Below are 25,968 nucleotides of genomic sequence, written 5' to 3'. Positions count from 1 at the left end.
TCCAGGTGAAATCCCTGGATGATTTCAGAAACTAAAAGTAGCAACTGTTTTAGCAATGATTCTCATGATACTGGCCCAAAGTATACGTATGAGTTGGTTAAGGATATCTCGGATTTTGTCATGAAGAGGATACATATAAAACCAAAAGTAGGTATTATTTGTGGATCTGGAATGGGAGCAATACCAGAAGAGTTAACGGAAAAGATTGAAATTGAGTACAAAGACATACCTCATTTTCCAATTAGCACTGTTCAAGGCCATGATGGTAAGCTTGTTACAGGTAAGATGGGTAGAGTAGGGGTTATATGTATGCAAGGAAGGTTTCATTATTATGAGGGCTACCCTCTATCTACATGCTCCATGCCTGTCAGAATGATGAAGCTGTGTGGAATAACACACATTATAATCAGCAATGCGGCTGGAGGGATCAATCCTGAGTACAATATTGGTGATATCATGATTATAAAAGACCACATTAATTTTCTTGGATACGGTGGAGTCAATCCGCTGGTTGGAGCCCATGACGAAAGGTGGGGGCCGAGGTTTGTCCCTGTGAACAAAATATACTCTGAAGAAGTGCGGGAAAAGGCCAAGATTGCAGCTCAAAGACTCGGTATTGAATCCTTCCTTAGGGAGGGTGTTCTCTCCATTACTGGAGGGCCATGCTATGAAACTGTTGCCGAGTCGCGTATGCTACACAAGCTCGGTGCTGATGCTGTTGGAATGAGTGTGATAGGAGAAGCCATTACTGCATGTCAGGCTGGGCTCACGGTGTTTGGATTCAGCCTTATTGCAGGTAAATGCCCCATGGAGTATAGTGTAGATTCTGAAATAAGCCATTCCGAGGTGGTTGAATGTGCACAAAAGCGTGAAATATTGATTAGGAAATGGGTATTGGAACTTGTTGGAATCCTAATTCCAAGCCTGCCATCCGATATATGAGCATTATTCTCCTAAGCTGGAAGGTCTTACATGCTTTGGAATACCTCAAGTCACATCCAATCAATGTTTTACTAACGCCTTAAGATACTCTACTAGAAATTATAAGATTAAAAAAATATACAATTGATGCTTGAAAATTTATTTACATCACAGGATTGAGAACAATGCTGTAGTTACAACTGCTCCAAACGCCATAAGACTCTTGGCACCCTTCTTTTTCTTTGAGGAAGATGTATTGTTCTTGCTCTTATCACCAGTGGTTCCTGCAGCGCCGGCCTTTGACTTGTCACCAGTAGTCCCTGCAGCAGCACCGGTGGTTGCACCTGCAGTCTTTGGTCCACATGTTTCAGATGTAGAGGATACTACAGTGCCATTAGAAGGTCCAACCTCTTCAACAGCTACAAATACAGGTGTAGAAGAAGGAACGAATCCTCCCTGTTGAGGAGGAATATACTGGGTTGGTGCAATACCGGCTGCTGAAGGAATACTCTCTCTTATTTCTTCTGCTGTGGGTGCGTATACAGGCACCGCTCTATTTTCCCCAGCTACAGGCTGCCAGACCACCTCAGAATGCCCGGCTTGCTCTGTGATGTATACAGGTTCTCCACTGGCTACAACACTGAAGTTTCCTCCAACCTCTGCAATCATGAGGCACCCGTTGTTGGAACTCTTCCCTAGATCCTGTAAGACATTGCTGGGTATGTAAAGCCCCCCGGCTCTTATGATTCCTACTCCAGCTACTGCCAAAATGTATAAGCTCTTTCTAACCATAAGCTTGATGTTTACACTCTATTTATATTTAGAAATGGAAAGAATTTCTGTTCTTTTTCCATATATGGAATTCATTATACTACTTCAAAAGTTAGGTATATTTTATTTTAAAGTTGTCAATTACACCGGTAATGGTCTGTCTATTGTCTTAATATATCAAACACAAGTTGAATCCCGTCACGAAATGGCAAATAGAAATTCTAGGGTATGCCTGGGTTCATATTGTTTTCAAATGCATCCAGGCCCATATGATAGAAAAGATTGAATCTGATACGATATACGACTTGATAACCAATGGAGGTGAGATGACCCTTGAAGCTCTAAGGCAGTTCATAGACATTGTGTTTCTTGGCGTCAATCCCCAGCAAGTATCCCAATTGACACAGTCTCTGGGAAACACTGTAACAAGGGATGACTTCAACGCTGTCCTTGATGCCTTGGTGCTTAAAAAGGCGGGATGTTTGGATATATTCAATTCATGGGACAAAGGTCAGAAGGGATACATAGATAAATCAGATGTAGAGACAATTCTTAAGAGCTATGGGCTTTCGTTTAAAGAAAGCTATGTCGACACGATGGTCGGGATATTCAAGGATAAAAGAATGAAGTTTGATGACTTCAATAGGCTCTACAAGGAGGAATAAACCATAAAGTATGCTTAATTTCTGTTTAATGAAATCTAAACTCAGAATCCAAAGAAGTCACTCAGAATCCCTTTTTTTCTGATTTTCAAGCTTTTATGGTCTGAGCAGAAGTTGAATCCAATTCGGATCTTGGAGTCAATTTGCTGGAAGGTCTTTCCATCATACAACTCAAATTCCATCTCACTGAATCCTTCCGACAGGTTATGCAGCGAAAACTCTGTATAACATAGAAGAGAATTCCTCTCAGAAACATTATAGTCACATATCTGGATTCCAAAAACATCCTTTGTCTTGTCTATTTCCATGATGAACGACTCATTGAAAACAGGATCGTTGTTTTTACGTACAGGTTTAGTAGTATATACTTTAGTCTCGTTGACAAGTATCTTGCAGTAGGTGTCAATAGGACTTTGTATTGCAGATCGGATGCTGCTTGCGTTCTTGATGTAGACTTCAAGATACCCGGCCTTCAGCATCGAAGGCGGCTTGTAAGAGCATCCTTGAATCTTCACTTCCATATCGACAGACAGTCCTTGCTCGTTAAGCATAACCCTCTCTTTCAAGGCCCTCTTTGGAATTATACACTGTCCTAATGTCAAGTTGACCGTTTGGTCCCCACTCTTAACAACAGCATATATCTCTTCACTCCCAGAAATAAATGTAAACGTATCATTGAGCCACCCACCTCTGGTAAACCCAGAAGCCCCAATTATTCCGTACTTGTTACTAAACTCAATGAACATTTCTTGGCTATACCCATAGAACTTTCCAAACTTAGCCTGGACAACCTTAACATTGTTCTTCTCCTCAGGTGCTCCAGAATAGTCCCGAAGAGCTTCCTCCTCAATGCTGAGGGTCAAACTTATCTGCTCGTCAAGTAGAAAGGCCTCCTTTCTAACCCCTTCACAGGGCCTACAGCTTATCCTGTCTTCACCAATAAACACATCTCCATTTATTGTCTCTTTATAGAGCCTAAACCTCAAGGTGTCCTGGGATTGAATAGGAACATAAGCTATCCTCTTTATCGGCAATGCAGACGTAAATGTCTCCATTCTGAAGCAGTCTGTGTTGGTCTCAAATATTGCATAGTAAACCCCCTTTTCGTTCATGGAATCCACCGAGATCTTTAGCATCCTTTCATAGTTTACAAACCTGGTTGCCTTATCAACCATATCTACATAGTCAATCGTAAATGAAAGCTCCATCCGCCCGCTGTGGGCATCATTGAGCTTGTACTTTTCCTTTTTATTGAAGTGAATGTCTCGAACAGGAATCGACACTCTTCCTATCACCTCGTTGGTTTTGTCATTCATCACACATATAGACACAACGTCGACTTGGATATCTCTGCAAAAGAATGTGAAATTCTCATTATAGATGGGAGAGTTGGTTCCAAATATTCTTTTCGACTCAAACACATAGAAGGTATTCTTTGAAGAGGGTAGAAGCCTGGTGGTTGTTGTCTCAAGCCCCGGAATAATGTTTGTGATAACATTTCCTGTTGTCTTGATTATCCCGCTCACCATCATTGCCGTCACACTCACTGTGTTCTCAATAAACCCCATCGGAATACTAGACTCCTCTCGATTAATGGGAGATACAATTACTGTACAGAATGTGGAGTATGTATATGCCTTCGATGCCTTATTCCCTCGAAGATCTTCAATCCCTACCAGCATCATCTTGATTATCCCACTGTTGCTTCTTTCTTTTTGTATAGGATAGAATTGCAGGTTTGTGTTCATAAAGGAGTAAGTCTGCTCATCCTTAACTAGTCTTGTCTTGTTGAAAAAGGTTCTTCTAGGATTATACATCTCATTTCTTACAGACTCCTCGATCTTGTCCAGAGGGAGGTTCTTTAGGAATATCGATCCATTCCTTCTCCTTGTTTTTCTCGATTCACTTCTTAGCGATAGCCCTATTCTTGAGTCAACATTTTCAATAGGCATATAGAAATGCTCATTGTATACAATCCCTTTTCCTTCTCCATACCTTGTTTGATATCCAACCCTTCCGTCCACATCTATTTCAACAGCTAGCCTCTCATCATCTTCGTTTTCCAGGTTGAGTATCTGAAGACACACAACTCCAATTACCTTTCCTTTATCCTTCGAAATCTTATCAACATCAACCTTGATGGAGTTTGGATTGACAACGGTCGTTGCCAACGAAGAGTTGATTATACTTCTTATCCACCTACTAAGCCCAGGGACGTCCATTATGTCCACCATCTTCAATGGAACAAGCGTAAAGTCAAATTCAGGGCTGTCCATTAGGCATACCTCCACATCTTTGACAAATACATTCTTAGAAAATAGGTTTGCAACAATCCGCACACGCCCTTTGAAAAACAGCTCCTTAACAAGAATCGGGAGATTAATCCCTATTCCATTTCTTGTTCCAACTCTGGCAGACAACTGAATCTTGGAGTTCCAGTTCTTGCTGTCATTTTCAAGATAGTTAACCACATCCCTACTTATCTCTAGTGGTACAAAGGCAACCTCTATCTCTATTGCAAGGGTGTTACCATCCATGCTTATGTACGATATTCCTTCTATAAACGGTGATCGGCTCCCAAGGGTAAACTCCGTCAATCTTAACCCGTTCAGAAATGGAGGCGTGACCTTCAGAAGCTCGTTGTTGACCTGCTGATATATCTCTGCAGAAATCACAGGCTCTGCAACTTCCCAAAACTTTTTAACAACATAGTTCAACCATTCAACAGTTTCTCCATTGTTCCTAGCCTTTTCCTTCCTTGCGCTGTGGTACACTAGTGATTTGAGACTTCTGGTAAATCTTTCAACCTTTCGATTATAGACAAAAAAAACCACATATCCAACAAAGAATAAGTTAACAAAGCTAAATCCCATCTTCCCTATTATGTACCCTGCAACCGATCCTACAAAGATCAACCCTGGGATCCTTATGTAAAAAAAAAGCCCCTCCTTCGGCTCCATATCCAAAATGTCTTGGAATTCCTCAACACTTCTTTCATGAATATTTAGCTGGGGTTCAACAATTCTTTTTGGAATGTCTTCAGGGAGAAGAGGCTTCGATAGTTTTTCTCTTCTGTTGCTGGTTGTCGAAAACTCTTCCATTCGGGGTTTGTTTCAATGGATTTTATTTTCTTTCAAAACATCTTGATGACCTGAAATCGACGAATTGAAATCACTCCATCATAACATGGCCAGATTTGTTTCAGCTCGACATCTTGGACTACCTGTCATTTTTCATAATTAGAATGGTCGTAGATGGGCCCTAAGTTCACAATCTCCTTGCAGAGGGGAGCAAATCTGATATCGAGCTTACACATGATAGTTAGAACCATGTTGACAAACTTAGTATGCCCTGTCCACATAAAGAACCCGCTCTGGAAGTTTATGGAATGCTTTACAATTAATGTCAGCTTCAGGTGGCTACAGTTGATTATTTCCGAAAGACTCACACTTGCAGTGATATAGGATTTGTCATGCTTCACAAACCTCTTGATTGCTTCTCTTAGCAGCTCTATCTTCCTTGCAGGTGTATTTGATGATATCAGTAGTGAGAGTTTCCATTGCTGTTGTCTCGATCTTCTTATGTTCAAAATGGCCTTTTCTCTTATGACAAGGTTTGGGATTATTGTCTCCATCCCGTCCCAGGTCTCAAGGACAGTGCTAAACAACGAGATTCTTCGAACTACCATGTTCTCTCCATCTATATGTACTCTGTCTCCTGGGTCATATGGATGGGTGTATATGATAAACAGAAACGACTCTACCGTCATCTTAACCATTGGAAGTGCAGGAAGTATCACCATTGGAAATATTAGCTCCAGTAGTAGCGGATGGGTTTTGAAATATATGGCAATCACCAGGTACCCAATAACGCTTTCAAGAAGAACAAGAATAAACCATATGACATTCAAGAGCCTTCTGTTATCCATAATTGTTTTGTACAGATTGTCCCTTTCTCCGTTAATTTGCCTCCCATTCTCTTTGAAAATGTCATAGTTTATCCCCTCTCCTCTTTTGAATGCAATCAGTGAATATGCCTCCTTTGCATTTTTCTCTCCAAATTGTGTCCGAAGAGATTCCACTGTTATTAACCCAGGTCTTGCCGGCATCTTCTTGGCTCTTTTCTTGTCCGTTTCCAGAAAGGCCCACTCCTCGCCATTAATATCCTTCCAATCAATCCCAGGCTTACAATCCGTTCCAGGCATTATCTCGGATGGATTCATTGCATATGTTCTTTCTTTTCTCTTTTCCTCTGGAGTAAGTACCACCTTTTGTATTTTTAGAAGATCCCTGGCCGGCCTCCCTTTTTCACTAGTAAACTCGTATGTCTCAGGTTTGATCGAGGTTCTTTGCCTTCTTATTTTCCTTTTTGACCCTGTATTGCCTTCAAGGGCATCACTATCAGAGACATGCTCCTCATAGGGATTTTGGTCATTCCACAGATCAAAGAGTTCATTAAACTCTATAGGCTTTGGACGGCCTCTACTAAAATACTCGTCAACAGATAGATTTCTCTCCAGATCCACGGCTTGTGGGCCCTCTCCAGAGTATATAATGTACTTCTCTAGCCTGAGAATATCCATGAAGTTCCCCGTAAGTATTTTGTTTTCAAAGCTCTTCTTCGATGATTCGTAGAGATATGCTCTTATAAGATCTATGGAAAGGAGAAAGCCTCCCAAAACAAAGGGCCCGTGAGTGCATCTAGTCGTAGTCAAAGACGATGTCGTGTATATTAGAAGCCCTCCAACTGCAAATTTTACAAGTCTGGAGAGAACATTTGTAACTACACTAAGATGCCTGCTCCTAATGAAGTTTCTGGTTCTAAAGTAGATCACAAAGGAGATGGTATTGAGAGGTATATACAGTACGAATTTTGTCATTCTTCCCATAAGAATGAATCCCAAAAGTAAAGCAGCCAGAGCCAAGGATGAAAGAAGACTTGAGTAGCATCCCATTCCTTTAGGGTGTGACCAATCATGTATTATGATGTATCGGGGAAACAGCCAGGGGCATTTATAACTGGCTTGTGGAGGCCACGGCAGACCCGTATTGGCCCCTATAAGAGGAATAGGGGCTCTTCATTATATGTTTCTAGATGAATGCAGAGAAAGTCTATAGCCTTGTGTGCATCAGTTTGTTTACAAAAAGACTGGGTAAAAACAAAAACAAAGGTAGCCCCAAATGGCAGGTACAATGAACGAGAAAGACTTTTCGACGGCTATTCTTGAGTCAAAGACAAAGAACACATTAATAGTCTGCGACAAGGACTGTAACAAGCTCCGCACATATCAAGTGGGACTCCACCCCACAACTCTCAATGAGCTAGAGCTCTTTGAGTCTGACTATGTCAGGATACTAGGAAAGAAGAAGGCAGAGCTTATATTCAGCACAGTTGCACTTGAAAGTGTTCCACCTAGACACATTTCGGTTGTTAGGGACGGAAGATTCAATCTGAGGGTAAGAATTACTGACACCGTGAAGTTGTACAGAGTGGATAAGGATATTCCTGTGGTTAGCAAGTTCAACTTCCTCCCGATTAAAGACACGGTTGAGAAGATTAGAGGAAACATTTTTGACGAGTTTGTCAGGCCTTTTCTGGACTTTAACTTCATGCCTCTCACTGTAGGGTCTATTTATGGAGTTAGCTCTGGACTTGGAAGGGTTGAGTTCAAGGTTACTAAGATGATAGATGCACAGGACATGGAGATAAAGCATGGGTCAGTAACATCAACAACATCTGTGTACTGTGATGAAACGATTTCAAGGGAAGAGGTTGAAAAGGAGTTCAACATGGTTGGATATGATGATGTCGGAGGATGTAGGGCACAGATGGCCAAGATCAGGGAGTTAGTTGAGCTCCCTCTTAGGCATTCACAGCTATATTCTAAGATAGGGGTGAAGCCACCTAAGGGGATTCTGCTTTATGGGCCTCCTGGAACAGGGAAGACCTTAATAGCAAGGGCAATAGCAAATGAAACAGGGGCCTTTCTATTTCTGATCAATGGGCCTGAGATCATGTCTAAAATGGCAGGAGAGAGTGAGTCGAATCTGAGAAAAGCATTTGAAGAGGCAGAGAAGAATGCACCATCGATTATCTTTATCGATGAAATAGATGCGCTTGCTCCAAAGAGAGAGAAGTCCCAGGGAGAGGTGGAAAGAAGAATTGTGAGTCAGCTATTAACTCTTATGGATGGAATGAAGGCAAGAAGTAATGTGATAGTCCTCGGAGCCACCAATAGACCCAATTCTATTGATTCTGCGCTGAGAAGATATGGAAGGTTTGACAGAGAAATTGAGATTGGGGTACCCGATGAAATGGGGAGGCTCGAGATTCTTAGAATCCACACCAAGAACATGAAGATGTCTGAAGATGTTGATTTGGTAGCAATAAACAAAGAGCTCCATGGATTTACTGGGAGCGACTTGGCATCATTATGCAGTGAGGCAGCATTGCAACAAATTAGGGAGAAACTTCCCCAGATAGATTTGGATGATGAAAAGATCGAGGCAAAGGTCTTGGCTTCACTGAAAGTTACTAATGAAAACTTCAGATATGCGATTGAACATACGGATCCGAGCTCCCTTAGAGAAACCGTTATCCAGTCTCCTAATGTCAAGTGGTCTGACATTGGAGGACTTAAACAGGTTAAACAAGAATTGAGGGAAACTGTCCAATATCCTGTGGAATATCCAGAAAAATTCATAAAGTTTGGAATGACACCTGCGAAAGGAGTTTTATTCTATGGGCCTCCTGGATGTGGTAAGACACTTCTTGCTAAGGCTGTTGCCACAGAATGTAAAGCCAACTTCATATCCATAAAAGGCCCTGAACTCCTTTCCATGTGGGTTGGGGAATCCGAGTCCAATATTAGAGACTTGTTTGCCAGAGCAAGAGGTGCAGCGCCATGTGTTCTGTTCTTTGATGAAATAGACTCGATTGCCAAGGCAAGATCCGGAAACGATGCAAGCAGCGGTGTTACAGATAGGATGTTGAATCAATTATTATCTGAAATGGACGGAATAAACCTGAAGAAGAATGTGTTTGTGATTGGAGCAACCAACAGACCCGACCAATTGGATAGTGCCTTGATGAGGCCTGGGAGACTTGATCAACTGGTTTATATTCCACTCCCCGACCTTGAGAGTAGGATATCGATATTGCAAGCCACACTTAAGAAAACGCCCCTCTCCCCCGACATTGATCTTCGGCAGCTTGCAGAGGCTACAGATAAGTTTTCTGGAGCTGATCTTTCTGAGATATGCCAGAGGGCATGCAAGTTGGCCATAAGAGAAACGATTGAATATGAGCTTGAACAAAAAAAGAAGGGGTCTGAAATGATGGATCTTGAGGACCCAGTCCCGTATCTGAGGCCTGACCATCTTGTACAGGCTTTGAAGACTGCAAGACGTAGTGTGTCTGAAAAGGAAGTTGAGCGGTATGAAGCATTTGCAAGGTCAATGAAGGTTGATGTCCGGAAGTTTGATAAAAAGAAAGATTTCAACGACGATGGGCTTTATGAATAAATGAATTAGTTGTTTTGTTGGATCCAGATGTACCTATCTTTTTTATCTTTTTTCTTGTACCCATGATTGATACAGTTCACCTGGTATTCACTGGTCCTAGTGGTTCTGGAAAGTCCACAATCATAAGCCATATTTTATCCAAGTTTCCATTTAAATTTTCGGTGTCTCATACAACCAGGGCACCTAGAAAAGGAGAAGTAAACGGAAAGGATTATCATTTTGTATCAACGAAGGAGTTTGAGGAGATGGTGAGGAACCAAGAATTTCTTGAGTATGTTCAGTACAATGGAAACTATTATGGAACAGGGGTATCTCAGCTGAAAAACTCTCAAAAGACTGTACTTTTGGATTTGGAATATGAAGGTGTCTTGTACTGCAAGAAGAACTATCCTAATTTTGTTATTCTATACATTCATTGTGATAAGAATGTTGCACGCGAAAGGTTAGAAAAGAGAATGGGGAATAAGTCCGAAAAGGATATAGAAGCACGGATGAGCTTGTATGAAGCATTTAATTCGATCAAGGACAAATGTGACTATGTCATTGATAATACACATTCTCTTGAGAAGTCTAAGGGAGAAGTCGAGGAGATTATATCCAAGACAGTCAGGTTCTAACGAAAACTTTTGTTATTTTCCCTTGCTTCAAGAAATCAGAAGTTGTCCAGAACAGAAAGTGCATTTTTCAGAACCTCTATATCTTTGGCAAGGCCATCTCTTTCATGAATAATCTCTGGGCATTCTGCAAGTACTGAGTCTTCAATTTCCAATTCTGTGAGAGTATTGAGAAGTTTAGAGTCTATATGCTCAAACAAATAATAATGAATTGCTTTGAAAACATAGTTTCTCATTTCTTTGTTCACAATCCCAAGATAAGATCCTGCCAATTCCTTTATAACCCGTACTTCGAAGGCTTTATCTTCAAAGGATACCTCCTTAGAACTAAATATGGCACTTAGAATTCCAGGGTCACTCCTCGGCATCTTTCGTAGAATCAAGCTCAAAGCCTTTGATTTATCAAAGTCCGGATGGTCTACATTGATGTATGAAGACTGGATAGATGAATACATATCTATGTTGTCCAGAAGCCTGTTTCTCTGCCCTTCCATACATTCGCAGGTCACAGCGTTAAGCTTTTTTGATAGATCCCCAAATCTGGTACTTGATATGCTCCAAATCTCCTCAATCAGCAGCCTTACTGCAGTGTTTGTCTTTTCCAAGTATGTTTCTGTCATTTTCCTTATGTTTTCTCTTACCACATCATAAAAGACAGCCTCCGATATAAATATGTATGAAGACTTTCTGAGCCGGGAGGATAGATCTTCAAAGCTAGGAAGGAACTCATCTCTTTCAAATGTTTCTTTGAGATCACTCAAAAAGTTTGAGCTGCCTCTGGAAAACACCCTGCTACTAGGCTTGATGTTCTTGAATATTCCCAGAACCACCTGATGATAGGCTAATACAAGAGATCTCTCGCTCTTCATGGCGCTTCCAAGACCTAGTTCATGAAGTCTTTCAGCCTTACCATTCAATTGGTTTCTTATTGCTGTTTTGATCCCTGGAATCGACTCGACCGCCATCTTGTAGAATATTTCATTTAACTTCTTCATCAGATAGTTAGACCCTATATTTGGATACACCTTGCCATACAAGGGGCTTTCTTTGAAGTACATGGATTCTTTAAGAATGGCCTCATGCACAGAGACTCCTTTAGAAATGTCCTGGTACCCTCTGTTTATGACACCTACGTATCCAAGGGCTAACCTTGGGTTCCTGTTGCAAAGGATGTTCAAGCAATCTGTCCCTTCGTCCATTAGGTCTATTTTTGTAACTACACCCAAAGTTCTTTTCAGCTGAGGATCGGCCTTTCTTGCAACTTTTAATGCCTCGTTCGTTGCTATGTCTGCATTGGCGTTTATGAGAGCTAGGATTATTGAGGATTCCTTTTCTGCATAGTTGAGAGCCATATTCTCGATCTGGACCTCGATATCTTCAGGCTGTTCACCTATAGGAACCTTTATGAGCCCTGGGAGATCAACCAATGTCATATCCAGTGTGTCCTCAAGGTTTACGAATGCAGTTATTGGAGTGCTGCTAATCCCTTTATTGTCTCCACAGATCTCCACCATTCTTTTTGTAATTATAGACCTTGCTGCTGTGAAGTCATAGACAGGATTTGCAAGATGATCAAACACCACGCTCTCGGCCTCATCTCTACATCTTCTGAGATGCAGAACAACGGGACATCTTGTTACCAGGTTTGTACCTCGAGGAAGAATCTCTCTTCTTATTATTTGCTCGAGCACACTGCTTTTTCCACTGCTCTGGGACCCAATAGCTATTATCTGTGGCATGCTAATCCCAAGACATGACACTGTGGAGGCAATGTCCTGAAGAATGTGTATCTTCTTGACATCTGTCATGGGGTAATCCATGCTTGGGTATCCAGCCTTATGGTCAAAACGGGCCTTATATTACTAGAACACCCAGGCCAAACCCTGAAATGAGGGAGTCGATTTTCACTGGGAAGATTCCTATATCCTGCCAAAACGAAGAGATTCCGTGGCAGATGAAGTGTGACATTGTGCGTTCGGACGACGAAGTTGAAATCAGGCTTATTGATACAAGAGACATCTTTACATTCTACTTCAGTACTATATCTCCAGGTGATTTCTACGTGATGAAGAGGGAGCAGGACATTATTGTTGACTATGAGAAGTTTGTGTCAATTCTTGTGAAAATGTTTCATAGCTTACATAGTGGAAAGCTAAGGGGGCTGTTTTCAAAGGAAACAAGCAAGTTTCTGTTTGTCGAAAAGGACGAGTTTAGAAATATAGTAAGGCTAGAGCTGAAGTTTTCAAAGCCGGATGAAACTCATTACAAGATGTATCTGGGGGACATGATAGGACGGATGGAAGCAGACAATGTGAGACTCATCAAGGAAAATGGAATGCTTCGGGACAAGTGCAAGAATGGAGAGAAGGAACTAAGAGATAGGATTAGGTATTTGGAGGAGGAAACAATGGCATCACAGAAAAAGATGAATAAGCTATACAGGGATAATGAGGTGTTAAGTGAGAAGGGGAACTCTCAAAGGGAGGAGATAGAGAGGTTAAACAGCAAGATCTACGATCTGGAGAAGGAGAATGGAAGGTTGCAATACGAGCTAGACAAGCTCAAATTACAGGATGTAAAGAATTCGGGGCTTGTTGAGAGGGCCCAAAAGATAGAGGATGAAAACAAGATGCTCAAAGAAGAGCTAAGTACAGCAAACGAGATAATAAGAAAATACAATGATGAGATTACTCAAATGAAGAATGCAATAAATGGAAATGAAGATGCAACTAAAGACCTCCGATTGAACAACAAGAAATACAAATCTGAGATTGAGGACCTCAAAAAGAGAGTGAAGGGGATGGAGGAAAAGATGAAAAAGATAAAAGAGGAATTGAAAGCAAAGGAGACGAGGTTGAAAGACCTTGAGACAGAAAATATGGGACTTGTAAAAAACCTTGAGAATGCACAAAATGTTTACAGCCATTTCTATAGCAAAAACATTGAAAACCCCACATCGATAAACTACTCAGATAATGAGAGTATTTTCTCTATAGCTCCTGAGTCTTCACCCCACTAGGCCTTTACCTTGTTGAATATTGTAAAGATCTATTTAATAAAGTTCTTTTTCCTAAGGATAAAAGACCCATCTCGATGATTGATTGGCTTGTGGAAAACAGTCTTGGGTTATTTCCTGTTGTTCTAGAGAGGCAGCTAAAGAAAATGGAAGTAGGAAAGAAGAGCCCGGTGCTTGCCACAATAGAATGCTCTGTGTCCTATATACTATCTATTGTGCCTAGGAACAGAAAGCCAGAGCCCGGTGTCCTATTAGTAAGGGGATACCAGTGGAGTAATGGGATTAGGTCCAGGATAAACTTTTCTGTAGACTTAGATGCAGGAAGTTACTATACAATTAAGGACATCCAAAAAACCAGGATGACGAACTTCTCATGCCACGACAGGACAGTGCTTTACATGTTTATCATAAACATGGATGGGAAGGCGAGTATGTATTATGCCCAGTTTAGTGGGTGCCATTCCCTTAGAGACCCAAAAGTACCTCTGTACAGAGTTGAGCTATTCCATGAAGATGGGTTTTACAGAGTGGACAAGGACCCATCCCATGACATGATACTCAAATCCGTAAACATAAGGAGTAAACGCAAAGGCCTTCTTCATTATTGCTGGAGTAACCAGGGTATCTTGGAAAGGCAGCCTCGAGCCTCATTCGTCCTTGAGACAGAAGAAAAAAAATACAATGTCCATGGATTTTGTTGCATCTTCTGTATTAGGGAGTTTGAATGTATCGATTCCTTAATACTTCACATCAATTACATCCATTCAGGATATAAGTGCATACAAAATGGAAGATCTCTTTTTCTTAAAAGAAATTTCAGTTCTCTGCAAAGCCATGAGGCGCTGGCTTATTTTTCGAGGAAATACAAGAGGAAAGGACTAGAATCAAGGATAGCGCAGGACATTAGTCAAAGGCATGAGAGCCCTGTAAATGGAATATGGTCAATAGAAAACCTTTCGGCTTTAATAAACAAAGGAATAAGATCAAACTCAGGCTTGTCGGAAGACACCCTCATTCTGATGGAAAGATGGAATGTCCTTAGGCTCCATGGAGGCATGCTCATCGATGACATAGCTAGATTTGCAAGGCAAGAAAAAAGAAATCCATCGATAGTAAACTTCCTTCTTGTCCTGTATCACAAGTCTATTGTGAACCCAAAGGAGCTTACAGAACTCATTTATTCTCTATTTGAGGATGACTAGAACACACCTAGGACCTAAAGAACCAATCCATGACATCGTCCATTGTCACATCTCTCCTGAATGCTGATGAACACCCAGGCTTGTATCTGAACTTGAATTTCCTGGAGCCCTTGCTTATGCTGTCTTCCATTCTATCTTCTTCTTTAAGTTTCACATCCGTAATGCTGTACATTTCCATTATCTCTTTCAAATGACTTAAACTTCTTCTATCTGTTCTGTTTAGATCATACTTCCTAAAGTAGGGGAGAATTCTCTCTTTTGCAAGATCATGTATAGGCTCCCTGTAATGCTCCACTCTGTGTATATCGGCCTTCCTGCTATTGCATCCATTGTACTTCGATAGAGTCATGTACCTGAACTCTTCGGCAAGAGTGTCTGCAAGAGACGTGCTTTCACTTATGTCTGCAATCAATCTCATTAGGCTGGTATTATACGGAAATGAGCTATGGCATAGAGATAACACATCGGTGGAATATACATCTTCGTATGTCTTCCACCTCACATGTTTGGTTAGGATGAGTTCCACCGCCCTGTGTCTCGTTATTGGGACTGACTTTCCAATCCTTAGATCTTTTGAGTTTGTCAGTCCCTGCTTATGTATTTGAAGATAGTTTATTATTGCTCTAAAGTCCCCATCAGAGTCTTCTACCAGTTGCGATAAAGCAGAGTTGTCAACATTTACCATCTCTTCCTTGCAGACCCTCTCTATACATTTTCTAACCTCCTCAATCCCTGGTCTCTTGATTTCCATAGTATAAACATCCTCCAGATGCATTTCGTTGGATATCATTACAACAGGATAAATCAACTTTGTAGAGGATATCAGCGTCTCCACATCTACTGATGGGAGACTATCTATCTCATCGATAAGTATAAGATTCTTCTTTCCATTAACGGTCCCATAGACATTTAGTATTTTATCTACACAGCCAGAGCCGTTGGAGGCATTAAATTCAATAAGATTCAGTCCAAATACAGACGAAAGAATATGCACTAATGATGTCTTGCCGGTTCCAGGAGGTCCATTGATTAGAAGAATCCTTCCATGATTGGGATAATCTCTTAGCCACTTGAGGGCTTCATGATGAACACCCCCCTTAAACACCAGGTCTGTGTACTTTTGAGGTCTATACTTCTCGGCCCAAACCAGACTTCTCATTTCTTAGGGTTACTCCTGGCTTACATCCTTGTCGAAAATGCCCATGTTGTTCTGGTATGAAAAATAAAGATCAGCCTCAGGCATTCCTCAAGGAAATCTGTCTTGGGGGAAGTATGTACTCAATCTCTAGCTCCTGAAGAGCCCTGTTCAAAAAAGACAGAAACTTTGTCTTTCTTCGAAGATACAGCTCAAAGTTCTGCCAGTTACTCTTGTATTGCATATAAACCTTCATGTGAAGCTTTGAGGCATCTTCAATGTATTCGTGGTTCAGCATTATGTATTCCGTGTAGTCTTCCGGGTTACTCTTCACAAAGTCTTCTATAAGCTCTTTCAAGCGAATCAGCTTCTTCTGATTCGTCCTGCTGTTTATTTGAATCTTGTGAGATTCTGCCATAATTCCGCTTCTCCTGAGGTTCTTAATCGCTTTCTGTGCAAGCACTGTGTTGAGAATTGTTATGTAGACCCCATCCCACCTATAGAACACAGTTGAAAACACATTCAACTCAGACACCACAAGGTTTTCTTCTATTCCTTCCAGGGTCACAAAAACCCTATCTCCAATGTCGTATGGATGAATGAAAAATAGAAAAATTATACTGCTTATCACACTAGCAGAAAATGAATTTGATATGAACTGTGTTCCAAAGAATGCTGATATCATCCCTATGGTTGTAACTCCTTCTCCCCCAGCCTTAATATACAGCATCGCCAAAATAAGCCCGGCTATTATGACTTTAAGTCCAAATGCAACTTTATCTATAGCAGAGTTCATGTGCTCAAGGTTCTCTTTCAAAAAATGTCTCTCTCTATATGTTCTCTCAATAAAATCCGCAAGGCTGCTTTTGGTGAACCTAAAACCCTCCTCGACACCTATCTCTTTCATCAGAAACTTGAACACTTCCGGGTTATGGAAGTACAACGATAGGTCAGACATGGGCCCAATACCATCCTTCCCTGCCATCTTGCTCGCTTTGATTCCAGCCCTGTTCTTGAGCCTCTGGGATATCTGCATGACACTCCCGCGGATCCCGCTAGAACGTCGCACAAGCCTTTGGAACTCCTTAAGAAGAACTCTTTTTCTTGGTAGATCAAGTTCGTTTGTAGGCTCATTATAGCCGTATAGGTCCTCCATGTACTCATTTATGGACGAGATTGCATCGCTCTTGTACATTATCTCCTGAGACCTGTTAAGTCTTGACCGTTCAATTCCTCTGTTCTTTCTGCTGTCTATGACCCCTAGAAGATTAATGAATGCATCCTCAAGGAGCACTCTCCGGATCCTCTTGATATATACAGAGTAGTTGAAGTTCATTGAAATGGCCCTATGGAATATCTTCACGACACCAAGCATCAAGGTTGCTATCAAAAAGCTACTAAACACATCACTGAGAAACAGGTCTAGCCCCTGTTTGTTATACATACAGCAATCTAGGTCTTTCAGTAGCATCAGAGAAAACCCTAAAGTGAAGATGATTCCTGCAGATATGTGTTCTGAAAGCTCGTTTGTATAGTAGAAAAGCGTGTTCAAACTGTTGGACCTCTTCAGCCCTAGGAAGCTCATCTTAGAGATCACAAAGTTTAGAGCAATAAAGATAAACACACCTAAAGAGCAAGTGAATAGAACATCTCTTGCCCTGATGCTGTAAATGGATTCGTTTCTATCCTTAACATCCACTTGAATGTTCCAGCAACAGACTGCTAATATAGACAAGGAGATGCCTACCAAGAGAATCCATCCTGATCTTTGGTGAAGAGTATCTGCAGCACCGCTTCTTAGCTTCTCAAATGGATCAGAGCTTTCCTCCTTTCCAATCTCGTACTTCATGTCCTCGGTAGAGTAGCTTTCGGACTCGTTATGAATGTAGTTGTGGCTGTCACTGTCCCCAGTGTCAAAGTCGAACTTTGCACTCTTCATGGTCTCATTCATATTCCTTGAGGGTGATTCCTCATCCACAAACATAGGCCATAAAATATTTTATTTCCATAGGCAATCACTTTATCCTACATATCCTCGACTTCCCATCCTGTAGATACACTTTGAATATGTTGTTTGCATTGTCAAACATCCCGCTCTTTAGAGACACAACTATAAATTGAGCACTATCGAATTCCTTCTTTATGATTTCTCCAATGCCTTGTGTATAACTTAAGTCCAATGCAGAATCAATCTCGTCAAAGATGTAAAAGGAAGACGGCCTGTATGTCAGCATTGAGAATATTAGGCAAAGAGCTACAAGAGATCTCTGCCCCCCGCTAAGCTCATTTAGAGACTCCTTCCAACTCCCAACCTTGACTTTCAGAGCATACTCCCCATTCTTCTCATCTATCCTTGCATCAGATCCCGGTATAAAATATCTAAGGAACCTTCCCAGCCTTCCATTAATGTGCTTGAATGCCTTCAGGTTCTCCTTATATCCTAAATCATCAAACCTTGATATACTTTGTCCAATTGCAAACCTATCCTTTTCAAGCTTATCAATCTTCTCCTTAAGCTCTTCAATCATCAGTTCATTCCGCTCAAGCAAATCAAAGTTTGCTGGATCCATCGTGGACCTCTTCATACACCTTAGTCTCTCCATCTCATTTGTAATCATTTCCAACTCTCTTTTAAGTCCATTCTTTTCTTCTTCAGCCATGCATTGCTTCCTAATTAGAAGACATCTAGGACTAATTCCAACAGACTCTGCTATTTTATGAACCTCCTCATCAACCATGCAAACCCTTTCTTGCTCTACATCGTTCTGAGGCACTTGTTTCAGCTTCCTTTCAACATCATTATAAATTTTCATGGCTCTGTTATGCAACTTTCCAGTACTCCTGATTAGATCCCTGTGCTTAGCCTCAAGCCCATCCATTTCCTTTTCACTCATTCTTCTGCTATCGTTCTCAATATTATGCTTCCCTAACATCTTTTCATAAGATAGTATCCTTTCCTCACACATCCTTATTTCCTCCTTGCTGCTCAAGATTTCAGATTCAATTTCCTTTATCCTATTCTCCAGCTTCTTTCTTCTTTCCATGAGTCCATCCACCTCGTTCTTCTCCCTCATCCCTTCAACCATCTTTTCTCGTACAGCTCTCAACTCCTCCTTAATGTTCATTCCATTCTCACATAGGTCAGACAATATGGAAATTCTTGTATCAAGAGACTCCATCTCCTCTTTCAGCTTCTCTCTTCTTTCGTGCAATGTTTTGCTTCTCAACAATCCATTGTACTCTTGCTTCACACCATCAAACCTCCTTTTGTTTGCCTCCAAAGACTCAATTGCCCTTTCAATATCCTCCACATCCTTTCTACGTACCGTATTAACCCTGAAGTTTGTCTTTCCTCCGCTGAGCGTTCCCTTCGGATCATATACAGTTCCATCCACAGTCACACACATCACTTTCTGCTCAAAGCAAACCTTCCTGGCCATCTCCTTACTTTCAAACACAAAGAAGTTGTTGAAGACAAACTCAATAGCCTTACGAACATTACTGTCGAACTTCAAAAGGCTGACCATGCTCACTCCGCCTTTCGATTCTATCTCCCTCAAGACATTTGGAGAAAGGTAAAATACTCTTATTTTCGAAAGTGGTATCACACTTACACTCCTTTCCATAGTGCTCACCAAAAATCCACCAACCTTCTCATCAGACGTTATGACATACTTACTTCTCTGCCCCATCACAGTGTACACAGCTTCAAGATACTTCCTGTTGCATATCTCAATGTTCTCCTCGACAGTCCCAAATACACCTTCTACAAAGGGATAGCTGATTTTAGATCTCAACATACGGGCTTTCTTCCTCAACTCCTCAATCTCATCCTCAGAAACTTTAAGCTTCTCAATTTCATCTAATCTTTCTTGAGAAAACCCCACCTCGGGAATAGAATTAAACTCAAACTCAACACGGGACCTTTGAAACTTAAGTGAAGTAATCTCCTCAATCTTCTTTAACACATCATTCTCCCCAGAGTCAATTCTTCTCAGACTTTCCACAAGCAATCTCTCCCTCTCAGCTAACTTATCCAATTCCAGGTTGGGTTTCAGGTTCTTTATCACATCCATCTCTTCTTTCTTCAGCCGAAGTTCTTCTTCCAGATTCTTACTCTTCAACTCATCCAATCTCAATCTCTCTCCATCAATAGATGTCTTGATCCACACAACATCAACCTCTTCTTTGATCCCAGAGATCTCCTCTATCCTTTTTTCAATGGCTTCTAGGCTCTTCATTTCCGCAGCATAGTTCTTTAAGCATTTGCCTAAAGTATCCACCTCCTCCCCAATCTCATGGAGGGCTAATCTTTTTCTAATCTCCCGTTCTCTGTGCTCCAGCTCCCTTTTCTTCTCATGAAGATCCCTGGTCTCAAGAAACCTTGTTCTTTCTTGTCGAAGCTTGTCGTAAAACGGAGATATCCTTCTCTTCAGCATCTCTTGTACATCTTTAAGCCTCTCTTCCTTCTTCTCAATCATGGCCATTGCCCTCTCTTTCTCCTTCTCATAGGATCTTGTCCCAGCCGTCTCCTCAATTAGCTCCCTAAGGTCAGAACTCTTCATGCTCAGAACCTTTGTTATATGCCCTTGCATCACAATAGAGGAAAATGTTCCCCTCGACCCCAGCCCCATCGATACACATAGCTTGCTCAATGTAGAGAAAGAGCAAAGATGATTGTTTATGTAGCACTTTGTTCTTCCTTCTGGATCAATGGTCCTGGAGACACAGATCTCATCGTAATGCTCGTATCCAGGAGGACTCCTAGACTTTTCCCTGTTACACAGCACAAGACTCACCCTGCACTCCCTTCTGTTGGTGTTAACCAGCTCCCCGATGTTACTTGCACGAAGAGCCTTTGTACTTTCAAGCCCAAGAGCAAACAATATTCCATCAAGAACATTGGACTTCCCAGAACCATTCATCCCAGTTATTGCATTGAAAGATTTGTCGAGATTTGCCATCGTCACCTTTTCTTCATAACACTTAAACCCATCGAGAATTATCTCCTTGATGAACATCCAAGGGATAGATAAAAATCCATCAAATCCCTGCCATGGAATCTGTGTTAAGAAACGACATTGTAGAGGGAAATAAAACAATCCTACATCTGTCAAGATTTCTATGCATGCCATATAAAACCAGGCTTGTGTCCCAGATAATATTCCAGCAGGCATATCCCAAGCTTTTTAAGAAGGAGAGCTATAATATAGTTGCTCTTGTCAGTGTTTACTTGGCATCCAAGATCAATGAGACACTGATAAAGCTGGATACAATTCTTGAAGCAATGGCAAAGGTCACACATATGGGCTCTGTCCCTCCTAGAGAGCGGATTATAGCCATCGAATGTAAGGTAATAGAGCTAATTGAGTTCCAATTCAACATCAATCCCGTACAGTTCTTTCTTCTAAGGATTGGGAAGACATTGAATGTAGACGTTCTAAAGAAGCTTGCTGTTCTGGACGAGGTCCATGGAGATGGGAGGGTGAATCTCATCAAATACTTCAATGGAGTGTATGGGCCCGAGATGGTCGCATTGAGTGTTCTGGATGACGGAGAGCTTAAGCTCTTTGAATGTTTTTTTGGGGTAAGTGTAAGCAGGGCATTGGTTGAGGAAATAAAGTCGGTGATACTAAAGAAATAACCATACGGCACCAGACCCATGCATATCTTTAGAACCAAGGAAGAGGCAGCTAACCATCTACGGACAAAGTTTACAGACGCGCACGAGGTAAAGGATCTGATAGAAAGACACGGGATAGCCATGAAGAGGGGCTGTTACAATTCATATGAAGCCAAGGTGGTTGATGAGGCCATCCGCAGATTTTTGGAGGAGCGCGGGATGGAAATGAAGAACTTGTATGGGTTTTTTCTTGAGGAGGAGAAGGAGTTTCCGATAAGAGAGCTTCTAATAGAGATAAGCAATGCATTGAGGCAAAGAACAATGAATTCCATATGGGTTTATGTATCCTACCATTACCACCCATACATCGATGCGAAATGGGAACCCGAAAATGAGATCCAGCTCTTGAATCTCGTCAGGGTTCTTGGGTTCAAGTGGAAGGAGATATGTGGAATAATGAACAAGACCTCCAGAAAATGTATTTCGATGTATTACAGAATAATGGGGTTCAATTACTTGTACAGGAAGTCGTTTAAGATGCCTGAAGAAGGGATTCCAACAACAGATGAAGAGTGGGAAGGGTTGTGTGATCGGCTCAGGACCAATCGAAAGAGATTATCACACCTAATCAATGGATATATATCGAGCAAGTTGGTTGTTCCTTTCTGGAATGAATATAACAACATGGCGCTAATGGGGTATGTGATACTACACAATCATTTCTGCTCTGTTGACATAAAGATTAGAGAGATTCTCAAACTTATAGACGAAGGAGGGATTGAAGCCCCCGATGATGAAATAGTAGGAAGAGAAAAGATAAAGGAGGAAATATCGAAGCTGATTCCCGATCTCTGTAATTACGAGTTGGACATACCAATTGATGCTGAGGATATCTTTTGGAGGACGATAAAGCTATTTGTAAAGTTTTCTTCTGGATTGCTAAGATCGAGGTTTATCCAGATAACGAAAGTTTATGGGATCAGAACATTCAAGGATCTGATCGAGGTGTTTCGAAACCTAGCAGTTGACTGTTATCTGTACAAAATAAAAGACAAAATCAGGGATGAAGTGAGCAAGATTATGACCCAGAAGAAGACGAGACGGAGGTCCACTAAGGATCTGGTTACAAGAGAAGGGACAGGTGTAGTTAAAGAGTCTTGCTGTTAGCTACCAAAACACGTTTCAGATAGGAAATAAATATGTGTTGGAGTAAATATATTCAAAAGTCAAATGATCTTAGCCATTACGTTTCTATCCTTAGTGCTGTGTAGGGAAAGGAGTGATTATATTGTAATGTTTGACCAGGATCCGAGTATGGACAAAGGATCAATGAATGCATTATACAGTATGAATATCCTCAAGGCGCAAAGCATTCTTGAGCCCGATGAAAGCATCGAAATAAAGATAACCAATGGGTTTGTTGCACGGATGACAAAGTCCACTGCAGAAAAGATGAAGAGGCATCCAAATGTAAAGATGGTTGTCAGGGACACACCTGTGGGTATCAGCGGGCTGAAGATCGGCACTTCATATAACAATAGCGGAGAAGGGATTCTAATACAGAGACATGCGCCCTGGGGATTATCCAGGATTGTTGGAAGTGTATCTTTTGCTTCTGGAAGTTATTATTATCCTATGAATTCGGGAGAGGGTGTTGACGTATATGTTTTAGACACTGGAATAGAAGTCAGCCATCCTGAATTCGAGGGGAGAGCCAGATGGGGGGCTAACTTTGTTGCAGAAAGCTTGAATGAAGATGAACATGGGCATGGGACACATTGTGCAGGTGTCATTGGAGGCAAGAATTTTGGAATATCTAAAAAATCAAGCATTATTGCTGTTAAGGTTCTTGACAGGTATGGATCTGGGATGACCTCGAGACTTCTTCAGGGATTGGATTTTGTAATCAAGGAGCATGAAAAGAAAAAGGATGAGCTTTATAATGCAGCAGCCAATGAATACCTTGATTCCACTCGGTCTTCAGACATTGATATAGAAATAGATGACTCTGAGAGTTTTTCTTTCCTCCAGTCTAAAGTGCCGTCGGTACAACGACTAGTGGACACTATTTCCGAAAAGGCCTTGGAACCAAAGACCATTATTAATCTCAGTGTTGGAGGCTTTAGAAATCCAGCACTCAACTTTGCAATTGAATATGCGTCAAGACTAGGGATACATTTTTCTACGGCTGCTGGTAACGAGCATGAGGATGCTTGTGACTTCTCCCCGGGATCCTCGAAAGCAAGCATAACAACGGGAGCATCCACATACAAAGACACTGTTGCGTTTTTCAGTAACTTTGGGGAATGCGTGAACATCTTTGCTCCTGGAGTAGATATACTTAGCTCATGGATAGGAGGGACACAGAAAATTGTATCTGGAACATCTATGGCAGCACCTCACACCACGGGAGTGATGGCTGCATATCTTACGTATTACGATTACGATCCTCACACACTCAAGAAACGTATCATAAATGATGCCCGAATTGTGGAGGAGAGCAGTGGCAACAGCCGCAATGATAATATCCCATGGCCTTTTCCGGCATTGTTCAATAGTAATAGAAGAAAACTTCCGATGCTATCTATGGAGAATCTGTTGAAGAGAATCAAGAACAAAATATAACGATTCAGGATTAGCCTTTAATGACTAGGCATGGCTTTAGTCGGCAAACCTTCTTTGTCAACCCGATTCTATCACTTAAATCAACAACTCTATTGATGTCTTTATAACATCCAGGTGATTCTTCAACCATCCCAGGGTCGCTAGGACACCTGAATACTATGTCTTGATCCCTTAGAAGATCACATACATTCTTATGGGTAAATAAATCCTTTGACTTGCCTCTAGAGAGAACACGTCCTGCTCCATGGCATGATGATCCGAAGCTCAATTCCATGGATTTCTCCGAACCACATAAGATGTAGCTATATGTGCCCATGGATCCTCCCACCACCACTGGCTGCCCCATCTCCTTGTACTTCCATGGAATATCTCGATGGCCTGGAGGAAATGCTCTGGAGGCACCTTTTCTGTGTACGATGGCATCGTATTCCATCCCATTGATCTTATGGCTCTCTATCTTTGCAATGTTGTGACAAACATCATAAATCAGATCAAGCCTTGCTTCCGGAAACACCCTTTCAAACGCTTGTCTAGCCTTCTTAGTTATCATTGCTCTGTTGACAAAGGCAAAGTTTGCTGCACATCCCATAGATAGAAGGTATTCCTGGGATTCTTTGGAGTTGTAGGGAGAGCATGCAAGCTGACCATATCCAGTACTCATCCTCGCCATTCTCATCAGTGAGTCGTGGCATATTCTGTGCCCAAGTCCTCTACTTCCACTATGAATCATCAAGACTATCTGTTTCTTTCTTATCCCCATCACCTCTGCCTTTTCCGTGTCATATACCTCGTCAACATATTGCACCTCTAAGTAATGGTTTCCAGATCCAAGAGTTCCAAGTTGATTCAATCCCCTTCCTTTTGCTTTCTGACCCACCAGGCGACTGTCCCCAGTCATACGGCCATTGCTCTCACAATATTCAGCATCCTCATCGGGTATCTCCTTTAATTTCAGCAGGTAATCCAACCCTTGGTCTAGAATCGAGTCCAATGCACCCAAGTCGACATTTGACCTCTTGTCGCTTCCCATTCCAGTGGGTATTATCCCGAACAGCTCATCTGCAAGAGACTCGGCCTTCTCCTTGAAGCAGCTTATGTCAAGGTTAGTCCTCAGTGCTCTAACTCCACAATTGATGTCGTATCCTATCCCGCCTGGACTTACAACAGACTCGGGATTGTTGATGTCAAATGCTGCAACACATCCAATCGGAAACCCATATCCCGTATGTATGTCCGGTAGCCCTATAACGTTTCCTATAAGCCCCGGCAAAGAGCAAACATCAGATATCTGGCCAATAGAAGATGGAGTTACCCCAGCATTCAACTCTTCAATCAGGGGCTTCCTTAGTTCTTCATCAACATATATGGTCCCCGATGTCCTCATGGACTTATTGAACGACGGGTTGATCTTTATGCAGAGACCGGCTTGCTCCACATCTTTCATTAAGGGATAAATTTTGCTAATCGTGGTATCCCAACCCTAGGCTTTCTGATGAATCTGATAAGGTGGTCCAGAGAAAGGAGCAGAGCCTCATCTCTGAAGGCACTTACTGCAGAAGAGGTGTCGAGGCACAACAAGGCGGATGACTGCTGGATCATAATGGACGGGATGGTGTATGATGTCACCGACTTCCTTAATTTACATCCTGGCGGTATGGATGTCATAATGAAATACGGTGGAAAGGATTGCACAGATGCATTCAACGAGGCACATGGCTATGTAAACAAGGAGCTCCTGCTAAACAGTGTTGTTGGGATAGTCACAAAGCAGTAAAGTTTAGATTTCATCAATGTGAAATGAATTCCCTGATATCTAGATGACTTGAATGGAGAATGGCTATGCCATAAACATTTAAATTTCCCACAAACAATTATT

The 25,968-nt window shown here is 41.6% G+C and overlaps 18 protein-coding genes across 18 annotated transcripts; 10 read left to right on the top strand and 8 right to left on the bottom strand.

Moving 5' to 3' along the window:
- Positions 1 to 18: 18 nt before the first annotated feature.
- EROM_011100 (purine nucleoside phosphorylase) lies at positions 19 to 942 on the top strand (the record flags this gene model as incomplete). Its single annotated transcript, XM_009265676.1, has 1 exon — positions 19 to 942. One exon carries the CDS (start codon positions 19 to 21, stop codon positions 940 to 942), a length of 924 nt encoding a protein of 307 aa, XP_009263951.1.
- A 147-nt stretch (positions 943 to 1,089) lies between these two features.
- On the bottom strand, positions 1,090 to 1,713 carry EROM_011090 (hypothetical protein; the record flags this gene model as incomplete). Its single annotated transcript, XM_009265675.1, has 1 exon — positions 1,090 to 1,713. One exon carries the CDS (start codon positions 1,711 to 1,713, stop codon positions 1,090 to 1,092), a length of 624 nt encoding a protein of 207 aa, XP_009263950.1.
- Positions 1,714 to 1,961: 248 nt separating this feature from the next.
- On the top strand, positions 1,962 to 2,357 carry EROM_011080 (hypothetical protein; the record flags this gene model as incomplete). The annotated part of the gene is made up of 1 exon (XM_009265674.1): positions 1,962 to 2,357. One exon carries the CDS (start codon positions 1,962 to 1,964, stop codon positions 2,355 to 2,357), a length of 396 nt encoding a protein of 131 aa, XP_009263949.1.
- Positions 2,358 to 2,398: 41 nt separating this feature from the next.
- EROM_011070 (Ca2+-dependent lipid-binding protein) lies at positions 2,399 to 5,455 on the bottom strand (the record flags this gene model as incomplete). The annotated part of the gene is made up of 1 exon (XM_009265673.1): positions 2,399 to 5,455. The coding sequence occupies one exon, from the start codon at positions 5,453 to 5,455 to the stop codon at positions 2,399 to 2,401; it is 3,057 nt and encodes a 1,018-aa protein (XP_009263948.1).
- A 125-nt stretch (positions 5,456 to 5,580) lies between these two features.
- EROM_011060 (hypothetical protein) lies at positions 5,581 to 7,308 on the bottom strand (the record flags this gene model as incomplete). The annotated part of the gene is made up of 1 exon (XM_009265672.1): positions 5,581 to 7,308. The coding sequence occupies one exon, from the start codon at positions 7,306 to 7,308 to the stop codon at positions 5,581 to 5,583; it is 1,728 nt and encodes a 575-aa protein (XP_009263947.1).
- A 226-nt stretch (positions 7,309 to 7,534) lies between these two features.
- On the top strand, positions 7,535 to 9,877 carry EROM_011050 (Cdc48-like AAA ATPase; the record flags this gene model as incomplete). Its single annotated transcript, XM_009265671.1, has 1 exon — positions 7,535 to 9,877. The coding sequence occupies one exon, from the start codon at positions 7,535 to 7,537 to the stop codon at positions 9,875 to 9,877; it is 2,343 nt and encodes a 780-aa protein (XP_009263946.1).
- Positions 9,878 to 9,939: 62 nt separating this feature from the next.
- EROM_011040 (guanylate kinase) lies at positions 9,940 to 10,494 on the top strand (the record flags this gene model as incomplete). The annotated part of the gene is made up of 1 exon (XM_009265670.1): positions 9,940 to 10,494. One exon carries the CDS (start codon positions 9,940 to 9,942, stop codon positions 10,492 to 10,494), a length of 555 nt encoding a protein of 184 aa, XP_009263945.1.
- Positions 10,495 to 10,529: 35 nt separating this feature from the next.
- On the bottom strand, positions 10,530 to 12,311 carry EROM_011030 (dynamin; the record flags this gene model as incomplete). The annotated part of the gene is made up of 1 exon (XM_009265669.1): positions 10,530 to 12,311. The coding sequence occupies one exon, from the start codon at positions 12,309 to 12,311 to the stop codon at positions 10,530 to 10,532; it is 1,782 nt and encodes a 593-aa protein (XP_009263944.1).
- Positions 12,312 to 12,379: 68 nt separating this feature from the next.
- On the top strand, positions 12,380 to 13,510 carry EROM_011020 (hypothetical protein; the record flags this gene model as incomplete). Its single annotated transcript, XM_009265668.1, has 1 exon — positions 12,380 to 13,510. One exon carries the CDS (start codon positions 12,380 to 12,382, stop codon positions 13,508 to 13,510), a length of 1,131 nt encoding a protein of 376 aa, XP_009263943.1.
- A 74-nt stretch (positions 13,511 to 13,584) lies between these two features.
- On the top strand, positions 13,585 to 14,709 carry EROM_011010 (hypothetical protein; the record flags this gene model as incomplete). Its single annotated transcript, XM_009265667.1, has 1 exon — positions 13,585 to 14,709. The coding sequence occupies one exon, from the start codon at positions 13,585 to 13,587 to the stop codon at positions 14,707 to 14,709; it is 1,125 nt and encodes a 374-aa protein (XP_009263942.1).
- Positions 14,710 to 14,716: 7 nt separating this feature from the next.
- Positions 14,717 to 15,868, bottom strand: EROM_011000 (replication factor C large subunit; the record flags this gene model as incomplete). The annotated part of the gene is made up of 1 exon (XM_009265666.1): positions 14,717 to 15,868. The coding sequence occupies one exon, from the start codon at positions 15,866 to 15,868 to the stop codon at positions 14,717 to 14,719; it is 1,152 nt and encodes a 383-aa protein (XP_009263941.1).
- Positions 15,869 to 15,944: 76 nt separating this feature from the next.
- EROM_010990 (hypothetical protein) lies at positions 15,945 to 17,828 on the bottom strand (the record flags this gene model as incomplete). Its single annotated transcript, XM_009265665.1, has 1 exon — positions 15,945 to 17,828. The coding sequence occupies one exon, from the start codon at positions 17,826 to 17,828 to the stop codon at positions 15,945 to 15,947; it is 1,884 nt and encodes a 627-aa protein (XP_009263940.1).
- Positions 17,829 to 17,859: 31 nt separating this feature from the next.
- EROM_010980 (chromosome segregation protein) lies at positions 17,860 to 20,865 on the bottom strand (the record flags this gene model as incomplete). The annotated part of the gene is made up of 1 exon (XM_009265664.1): positions 17,860 to 20,865. One exon carries the CDS (start codon positions 20,863 to 20,865, stop codon positions 17,860 to 17,862), a length of 3,006 nt encoding a protein of 1,001 aa, XP_009263939.1.
- A 35-nt stretch (positions 20,866 to 20,900) lies between these two features.
- EROM_010970 (cdk activating kinase-like protein) lies at positions 20,901 to 21,488 on the top strand (the record flags this gene model as incomplete). The annotated part of the gene is made up of 1 exon (XM_009265663.1): positions 20,901 to 21,488. One exon carries the CDS (start codon positions 20,901 to 20,903, stop codon positions 21,486 to 21,488), a length of 588 nt encoding a protein of 195 aa, XP_009263938.1.
- Positions 21,489 to 21,506: 18 nt separating this feature from the next.
- On the top strand, positions 21,507 to 22,634 carry EROM_010960 (hypothetical protein; the record flags this gene model as incomplete). Its single annotated transcript, XM_009265662.1, has 1 exon — positions 21,507 to 22,634. The coding sequence occupies one exon, from the start codon at positions 21,507 to 21,509 to the stop codon at positions 22,632 to 22,634; it is 1,128 nt and encodes a 375-aa protein (XP_009263937.1).
- Positions 22,635 to 22,697: 63 nt separating this feature from the next.
- On the top strand, positions 22,698 to 24,092 carry EROM_010950 (subtilisin-like serine protease precursor; the record flags this gene model as incomplete). Its single annotated transcript, XM_009265661.1, has 1 exon — positions 22,698 to 24,092. One exon carries the CDS (start codon positions 22,698 to 22,700, stop codon positions 24,090 to 24,092), a length of 1,395 nt encoding a protein of 464 aa, XP_009263936.1.
- A 10-nt stretch (positions 24,093 to 24,102) lies between these two features.
- EROM_010940 (RtcB-like protein) lies at positions 24,103 to 25,536 on the bottom strand (the record flags this gene model as incomplete). Its single annotated transcript, XM_009265660.1, has 1 exon — positions 24,103 to 25,536. The coding sequence occupies one exon, from the start codon at positions 25,534 to 25,536 to the stop codon at positions 24,103 to 24,105; it is 1,434 nt and encodes a 477-aa protein (XP_009263935.1).
- A 48-nt stretch (positions 25,537 to 25,584) lies between these two features.
- EROM_010930 (cytochrome B5) lies at positions 25,585 to 25,866 on the top strand (the record flags this gene model as incomplete). The annotated part of the gene is made up of 1 exon (XM_009265659.1): positions 25,585 to 25,866. The coding sequence occupies one exon, from the start codon at positions 25,585 to 25,587 to the stop codon at positions 25,864 to 25,866; it is 282 nt and encodes a 93-aa protein (XP_009263934.1).
- Between the last annotated feature and the right edge of the window lie 102 nt (positions 25,867 to 25,968).

Source organism: Encephalitozoon romaleae, chromosome I (assembly GCF_000280035.1).
Source record: "Encephalitozoon romaleae SJ-2008 chromosome I, complete sequence".
NCBI lineage: Eukaryota > Fungi > Microsporidia > Unikaryonidae > Encephalitozoon > Encephalitozoon romaleae.
This window is presented reverse-complemented; position numbering and strand designations above follow the sequence as displayed.